The sequence below is a fragment of the Mastomys coucha genome, unplaced genomic scaffold (genome assembly GCF_008632895.1).
Source record: "Mastomys coucha isolate ucsf_1 unplaced genomic scaffold, UCSF_Mcou_1 pScaffold22, whole genome shotgun sequence".
NCBI classification, from domain to species: Eukaryota; Metazoa; Chordata; class Mammalia; order Rodentia; family Muridae; genus Mastomys; species Mastomys coucha.
Genome location: NW_022196905.1, coordinates 124,155,899 through 124,164,947, shown reverse-complemented (window position 1 = coordinate 124,164,947; position 9,049 = coordinate 124,155,899). Strand labels below are relative to the sequence as shown.

Below are 9,049 nucleotides of genomic sequence, written 5' to 3'. Positions count from 1 at the left end.
GTGTGTGTGTGTGTGTGTGTGTGTGTGTGTGTGTGTGTGTGTATGTCCTGAGTCCACACAAAAAGAAAGACAAAGAGAAACCCTATTGCATGCATGTTTGCTGGATTGATGATGACATATTGGATAGCAACATCTCTTCTGGAAGGGGCTTGAACATTCCCTCAAAAGTTCTAAATATCCAAAAGTTTAAAGTGATTGATATAATGCCTTAAAATATTTGGAAGAATAAATAAAACATTTGGGGCTGAGATGCTCGGCAGCGATTACTGCTGCTCTCCCTGAGAACCTGAGTTTACTTCCCAGCACCCATGTTGGCCAGCTCAAAACCGCCTGCAACTCTAGCTCCAGGGGTTCTGACACCCTATTCTGGCCTCTGTGGACACAGCACTCATTTGCATGTGTATGCACACACACACACACACACACACACCCTTACCTTTGAAAAGTGAAATCGTTTTTAGGTGTGATTCTAAACAGAGTTCTTATCTTGGACAGGGTAGAAAGGTTTAGCTCGGGGCACTCTAAGCTAAATATATGAAGTGAGCATTCTACAAAGAGCCAAAGAGCTCAGAGAGCCTGCCTGGTGGTGCCGGCCTGCAATCCAGGTCTCAGCAGGCTGAGGCAGGAGCACTGCTATGAGTGAATGCCAGCCTGCACTACCTAAGCAGAGCGGATCTAAAGAGAAGAGAGGAAGGTAAGGAAAAAAGCCAGTAGCTCGGGAGGAAGAGGCAGAGATTTTTATTCCCTGTGTAACACTCAGGGATAGCACTTAGGAAAATTACTAAAATAAAATCCAAAACTATAAAAAAAATGTCGCTTTCAACTGCTTCAGAAATCAACTCATTAAAGGGCCCGAGTTCTGGTAAGAAGCAACGAGACAAATCCCCAGCTCCGACCTGTGGGTGCTGTGTGGGCAGCATGGCTGCCTGCTGGTGTCAGACCATGAAATGCGGCTGTGAAACTCTGCCCTGTGGCCAGTGATGGCAGCTGAGGACCTGCTGGGGCCAGGCAGCTCTTGTCTTTGGAGATCCTTAACTCAGGCAAGCTCAACATCCAGAAATGTCCTTCGTTTTGTTCTTCCTCTGGTATCTTGTGTCCTTGGGATCAAAGCCTCTTTCCCTGGCACCAAACAGTGCCCACTGCGGGGTTCTGGCCATGTAATCCCTCGAGCTGAATGTCTTGGAGCCTCCACTCTCTTCATACTGCAGAACGAGCTCTTGGAAGCGACTGTAATCGATCCATGTCCACCACTCTCCACCGATCTTAAACTGCAAAGAAAAATTGTCAGGTCAGAAGTAAAACTGTGTATAAAGAATAAAGTTCTAGTTCCGTCTGGATCACACCAGCTGCACTGGCTAGTTTTATGGCAACTTGGCACAATTTAGAGTCATTTTGGAAGAGAAAATCTCAACTGAGAAAATGCCACCACAAGACTGGCCTGTGGTACATTTACTTAATTGATGACTGATGTGGGAAGGCCCAGCTCACCGTGGATGGTGCCATCCCTGGGATGGTGGTTTGGATGGTATAAGAGAGCAGGCCAAGCAAGCCATGAGGAGCAAGCCAGTAAGCAGCACCCCTCCATGGCCTCTGCTTCAGCTCCTGCCTCCAGGTTCCTGCCTTGAGATCCTGCCCTAACTTCCTTCAGAAAGTGAAGGACTGACTACAAGCATACACTGAAATAAACCCTTCTCTCCCCAAGTTATTTTTGGTTGTGGTGTTTCATCACAGCAATAGAACCCCTGACTAAAACACATAGCATTGGTTTGGGACTGGAGAAATGGCTCAGCAGTCAAGAGCATGCATCACTCTCCTGGAAGGCCAGAGTGCCTTCCCAGCACCCATGCTGGGCAGCTCACAATGGCCTATGTGTCTATAACTCCAAATAGCTATAACTCTAGCTCCAAGATATTCAAGGCTTTATTCTGACCAACATGGACAAGGCATACCCAGCATACATAAATATAAATAAGTGGCTTTTTATAAAGATCAAACAAATGTCAAAAAGCCCCTAGTGAGAGGGTCAAGAATGTGAATCTGCTGGTAGAGGCCTCTCCAAACATGGGTTCCACTGCCAGCATTACACAAACTGGGCATGGTGGTACACACCAGTAATACCAACATTCACGAACTAGAATCAGGATGATCAGAAGTTCAAGGTCAGCTTGGACTATATAGTTCAAAGCCAGGTTGAGCTACATGTGACCCTTGCACAAAAAAGAAAAGAAAAAGTTTTAAATTGCTAATAAGCCTGGCTTTCCTATCATGTCAAACTTTCACATGTTTTCAGTATGCTTGTGGCCCTGAAGACTGCTCCAAACCAGGCGTGGCAGGCACATCCGTTAACAAGGTCCGGGCCTAGAGACTCAGACCCTCGGAGACTGAGGCAGAAAGATTCAAGGCCAGAGCAGGTTATATTTAGGAATACATACATTCATATTATATATAGAGAGGCATGTAATAATGAGTGAAAAAAGAGGCCATGAATTTGAAAGACTGCAAGAAAGGGTATATAGAGGGAAAAAAAGGAAGGGGAATGTTAATTACATTATAATCTCAAAAAAATAAAAGAACAACAACAAAAAAAATTAAATCCCTTAAAAAAAAAGAAAGAGAATTTATATCAATGGGAGGGAGTCAGAGGCAACCTGGGCTACATTTCTGGAAAAGGGAAGGAGGCTACTCCCTACACTTGGCAGCTGAGTTTTCCTGGAGTGAGGGGACTGCCGAGGCCCACCTGCAGACACATCTGGTCAGGCTGACTCCGCCTCTTCCTGCTGTGGCTGCTTTGTATCTGCTGTGTATTCTCCTGACTGTGGGCAGAATGGATGCGTAGAGGGCTTCCTATTGCTAAACTTTGCTTGAGTAAAGCCTTAATCAATGGCTTCTAATTCTGAGCTGCTAAATGACTCAAGCTAGCCTTTGCATCCTAACGTGCATACAATATCTCATTAGCAGAAAGCCTCGTTAAGAATTTCAATTCAATAATGGGGAATAATCCAATTTGTACTCTCTTAAGTAAATTGCTTCTCAAAAGTCACTGTGAAATAATGGCTGGGATGAAGAGAACAGAGAAGCCACAGAGGAGGAGGAGGAGGAGAAGGAGGGTGGGGGAGGAGGAGGAGGTGGGGGGGTGACAACTCACTTTGTGGTGAGGGCACTGCATTCAAAGCCTCTAGCTAGCATTCATCTGTGCAAAGCTAAAGTTGATAGGTGACTTGTAAAGAGACTAGTGTTTCTGCCCCAGCACTGGGAAGACTGGGGAAGGAGGAACAAGAGTTCAAGGGCAGCCTGGGCTACAGGGTTAAGAGCCTGTCTCCAAATAAAAGCAGGGCTGGAGATGCAGCTAAATGGTTAAGACCACCTACAGCTCATGCAGAGGACACAAGTTCAGGTCCCAGGACCCATACTGGATGGCTCACAACCACCTATAATTCTAGCTGTGGGTAATCTAACACTCTCTTCTGATCTCTGAGGTACTTGCTTTCATGCTATCAGGCGCGCGCGTGCACACGCGCGCGCACACACACACACACAAAAGTTTTTTCAAAAAAAATCTTTGAAAAAAATAACAACAAAAGTCTAATTCTATGAGCCAACTGAAGCAACAGTTTCCAGTTATAGTTAGGAAAAAGCATTAAAAATGGAAACCAGAGTTTCCTGGAGTTCAGATAATACTTGCTGAACTTAAATGGCTTGTGGTTTATGTCAGTTAAGAGCTTTCCAGTAGACAGGGCCAAATGTATGTAAAAGCTTAATTAGTCTGTGGATGAAGTAGGAGGCCTCCCTTTCTGAGGTCCATTCTCTGAGATGCTGCCCCAGGGCTTCCTGCATCTTACAGGCAGAGACCTAAACCCCTATCCTCAAGCCCTTCCAAGACACACTGGACACAGGGTTCTCCAGGCCCGAGGCAGGCAGATAGCTTGTTCTAGTCAGGCACGATGGTGCACATGTATAGTCCCAGCACTCAGGAGGTAGAGGCAGGAAGAACTTTCAAGTTCAAAGTCATCCTCCGCTACATAGTGAATTCCAATTTGAGGCCTGCCTGGCCTACATGAGACCCTGTCTCCAAAAACAGGAGGGAGGGTGCAGCTGGAGAGATGGCTCAGTAGTTTACAGCACTTGATCCTCTTGTAGAAGGCCCAAGTTTGGTTTCCAGCACCCATGTGGAGGAGCTCACAACCCCTTGTAACTCCAGCTTCATGGGACCTGATACCTCTGGGTCTCCACTGGCATCTGTACTCACACGAATATACCCACACATATGTACATATAATTAAGAAGAAATCTTTTTTTAAAAAAGCAAACAAAAATAAGAAATAAAGAAGTCCTTGTCATAGTAGTCTCAGAAGGACAAAAGCATCTGCTTAGAGAGCAGTTCTCAACCTGGGAGTCACAACCCCTCTGGGAGTCAAAACACCTATTGGCTAGGGTCACAAATCAGACATCCTGCATCCAGACATTTATATTACAATTCATAACAGCAGCAAAACTACAGTTATGAAGTAGCAGTGAAAATAATGTTATGGTTGGGGGTCACCACAACATAAGGAACTGCATTAAAAGGTCACAGTGGTAAGAAGGTTGAGAACCACGTTATTAGAACCACAAACCTAATTTTTAGTCCAGTCTACATTAAAAAAAAAGTCAGAGTTGAGTCTGCACACACACACACACACACACACACACACACACAAACACACATACACACACACTAACAAAACACAATAATGCATATGATGCAAAGCATCTCATCTGCAAGTCCCAGAGGCAGACTACAAGCTTGGGCACTGGGAGCTATGCGAAGTCTTCTAAACCCTGGTCCAGAATGGAAGAGACCACTTGCACAGACACGACTATTGGAAGCTAAGGTGACCAATGACAATTCTGATTCCTGGCCTGAGGATGAATCTGGAGGGCTGAGCTGCCGCAGGCGACATGGACGCACGTTAGGCTCAGGGCACCTCAGACTGGGCAGCTCAGGAACAGAGACGAAGGCCAGAGCCCACAGTCAGGTTCCTGCAAGTCTGGTCTTCCTGGCTGTTGAAGGATGCCTTCTCAGTGGCTCAACATGGGCTCTCTCCCTGCGCGTGGGCTATTTAGTGTCTCCTGTGAGGACTCGAGTCCGACCAGATCAGGCCTGTTCTCAGGACTTCAATCAACCCTTAGCAGGCCCATCTTTAATATAGTCACACTAGGGGACTAGAAACCCAATACAAATAAATTTGGGGTATGGGGAACACAAAATTCCATCCAGAGTATGGGTAAACTCTGAAATTAACACTGAGCCACCAGGCCTCAAGGAGAAAACTGAATTTCTACATGCCTCAAGACAAGCTGAGATAAAGGTAGCTAAGAAAAGTCAAACTGTTTCATGCAAAAATCAGAAGCTAAAAGGGCAGCGCTTAGCACATCTGACACAAACTGGACCAGAAGACAGCTGTGTCAACAGGGAAACGAGGCCTCAGATCTCAAGATGTGAGGGGAAGTGTCCTGAGACATGGGGTCATCTGACTTCAGGGGCTCCTCACACCCCACAGGAAGGGAAGAGCTAAATCTATGCAGAATTATGAACACACTCAAAAGGTCACGGATGGTCTTATGACACACTGTGGTGAGGTACGGCCCTGACTAAACAGCCAGGCTGCTCTAGCCAGGACCAGCCACAGAGGCCAGAGCACCTATCACAAGGAAAATACTCAAACAACCTCATCTGGCTATTTTCTCACTTTTCACACAGAGAAAAATCCCATAAACCAAATGATTGACAGGACAGGTCTATTATTATAAATGATCCAACGAAATCTACACATGATTTAGCTATGGGCTCAGCTCACAACCCAAACCCAACACCTAGGTTATGAGTGTATTCCCTTTATTTTAATGAATTTTGTAATATTTTTAAAATCTTTATTACACATATCCATTTGGGAGGAGAAGGTGCACAGGAATGGAGGTCACGGAATAGCTTGCAGGGGATCTGTTCTCTCCCAACGACCCGTGGGTCCCCAGAGTCAGGTGGTCCAGCCTGGGGGCAAGTGCCTTTACAAACTGAGCCATCTCTCTGGCCCCAGACTATTTTGTGTTTGATGTCTCTAAACTTGCTGGCTTAAGGTCCAGAATCACCCAGATGGAGATATGACACCCTCTTCAGGCCTCCAAGGGTACTGCGCTCACATGTGTGCACACTGGCATACACAAAGATGATTACAAATAAAAGTAATTCTTTAAACGAGAATCTCTTTAAACTCAAACAACAGAATAGTGTTCTCTGTGTTGTTCAGGGCTTTCTTAATGCTTGTATTAGGAAAGACAATGGACAAGCGGACATCCCCTGTGATCAAGTAAGGGGCACAAAGAAGAAAGAGAAGAAAGGTGAGAGAGAAGTGGGGGCGCGGCACACAATCTTACCTTCTTGTGTCCAATCAGGAGGCAGTTGGAGTGCTCATGTTCACATGCAATTTCATAGTCGGGAAGCAGGTCCACCAGCTCACGGACAAACCGTACCACTTCCTCATGCCAAGGTACATTGGCCATGGTGAGGCTGCTGGCTGCACTCTCACCACAGTAGGTCACGCCCTGAGGGAAGGACAGCATCAGGGATTGTTAGTTATGAACCTGTCTCTGGGGGACAGCTTGCGGTGGTCACATTTTATTATCACCTTGACTGGATTTGACATCACCTAGGAGACAAACCACTGGGCACATCTGTGAGAATGTCTCCAGAAAGGATTAAGTGAGGTGAGACCCACACTGAATGTGGGTGTACAATCAATGGGATAGAGTCCTGGACCGAATAAAACAGGCACACCAGCATCCCTCTCTTTCTGCTCCCTCACTGTGGATGCCATGTGAGCAGCCACCTCACACTCCTGGAGTCATGCCTGCCCCAGAATGATGTGAGCCTTTCCTCACATCATTTTTCCTTACATTGCTTTTGTAGGCATTTTCTTACAGCTATGAGAAGAGTAATTAATACAGATCCCACTGAAATTCTATAACAAGATAACTATTTTTTCTGACAGAGTATGTCTATGTGGCTCTCATCTGCTGAGCCATCTCTCTAGCCCCATTGAGTGTGAATAATATTATATATTATATACACTGAGCAGATCATATTTAGGAATATATCTGTACTATATTCATATAACAATTAATGAAAAAAAGGCCATGAGTTGAAAGTAGGCAAGAAGGGTACATGTGAGAGCTTGGATAGAGGAAGGGGAAGGAGAAATGATATATTTATATTCATAATATCAAAAATTAAAGAATTAAAAATAAATAAATAGAATGTCACACCAAAGGAGAAGCATTTGCAGATTTACACACAAGCCTTAATTATTTTACCAATATGGAAATTCCTACTAAAAACAACTGTAGTACAATTAAGTTGGCTTCTAATTCTTGCTCCTTACGTGTGAAGCCAGACACACCCCACCCCACCCACCATTTCTTCAGCCCTCTACTGGGTAAATCACAGTGGGAAATGATTCTTTCGCAGATAGGTTTATCTTCGGGCCTCTCCAGGTCAACCCTTGTTGTTTGGTTTCTGAGATGTTTCATATATCCCAGGCTGGCCTCAAATTCAATCTGTATCCTGACGAGCTTGCACTCTTGATGCTGATTCCACCTCCTGAGACCTGGGATCACAGCCATGGCCACCATGACTAGCTCAGCACTGGACTTCCTTGGCAGCTAGCTTCCATCTTCTAGACACAGGCAGCAATTGAAACAGAAGGGTGAGCTTGCTGCATACAAGCCCCTCCCTGACACAGACACACAAGACACATATGCCATAAACACATACAAAGATTCAGACAAACAAATGCCGCACACATACACACACAACTGAGAGACAAATATACACTACACAAAGAGATACTACACATACACCCCACAGACATACAGATACAATACACACAAACACTACGCATACAGATACTACAGAGACACTGCACATGTATGCATACACAGACACCGCATGCTGCGTAAGAAGCAGAATTGCACTATATTAAAAAGAAAAGCCGATCCTACAAACCAGCCTTAAGTGACTCACCCCGACAGATGGCAGAGCTGGGACTGGGACTTGGCCTGAGCTCTGCAAACCCTCAGTGGCAAACCCTCAGTGAAGATGACCGTTGCTACAGATGGCTATTCGCAGTACTACAGACACTGCACCCGGATACCCTTCTCTGAATGTTAACCATCCACAGCCCCACTTCCTTAGAATAAATGGTGAAATGGCCTCTGTTAGCTCAAGGATTTGAAGAATTCATTAGGTTGAGCTTCAGTGGATTTTAATAGGCAAGCAGTAACACAGTTCAAGACACCATTAGGAAAATCAAGTTGGAAAACTGTACTAATTACTAACCCAAGTGTAAAATGAGGAGGGGGAAAGGAGGAAGAGGAGCAAGAAGAGGAAGAAGAGGAAGAGGAGGAGGAGGAAGAGGAGGAGGAAGAGGAGGAAGAGGAGGAGGAGGAGGAGGAGGAGGAGGAAGAGGGGGCTTACAGACAGGTCATCAGATTTCAATGCTGCCTATGATAGCCGAGTTACGCAACTGTGTGGAAAAGCTATCTCAAAGGAACTCCTTGTTAATATTTAAAAGTTCCCTGAAGCACAGAGGTCTCTGACAAGATCTTATATTCATAACTTTGATTGAGGGAGATATTTTAATATTTTATTATTCAGCAATAACAAATCATGAGATGCTAAAGGGGACTCACTGGGAAGATGACTACATGCTGAAGTTCATTAAAACCTTCTGTTTGTCTTGTGTAGCCCAGGCTGGCCTCCATTTCACTATGTAGCCAAGGATGACATTAAACTCTCAACCCTCCAGCCTCTCCCTCATGCATGCACCACCAATTGTGGCTTATATAGCACTGGGGATGGCCAGCGCTTCATGTGTGGTAGGCAAGTGCTATATCAGAGGGGCATTAGCCCCATCCTGAATGTCTACTCTCTAAGGACCATGAACCAACTGACCAGAGGGGCATCAGCCCCATCCTGAATGTCTACTCTCTAAGGACCATGAACCATCTGACCAGA

The 9,049-nt window shown here is 45.3% G+C and overlaps 1 protein-coding gene across 1 annotated transcript in view; it reads right to left on the bottom strand.

Moving 5' to 3' along the window:
• Positions 1-715: 715 nt before the first annotated feature.
• The window catches only part of LOC116068498 (S-adenosyl-L-methionine-dependent tRNA 4-demethylwyosine synthase TYW1), an 85,256-nt gene continuing 76,922 nt past the window's right edge, over positions 716-9,049 (bottom strand). Inside the window, exons 15-16 of the mRNA XM_031338123.1 lie at positions 6,412-6,579; positions 716-1,268 (exon numbers count right to left, since the gene is read on the bottom strand). Coding sequence (XP_031193983.1) covers positions 1,047-1,268; positions 6,412-6,579 — 390 coding nt within the window. The 3' untranslated portion in view covers positions 716-1,046. The remainder of the gene's footprint in view (positions 1,269-6,411; positions 6,580-9,049) is intronic.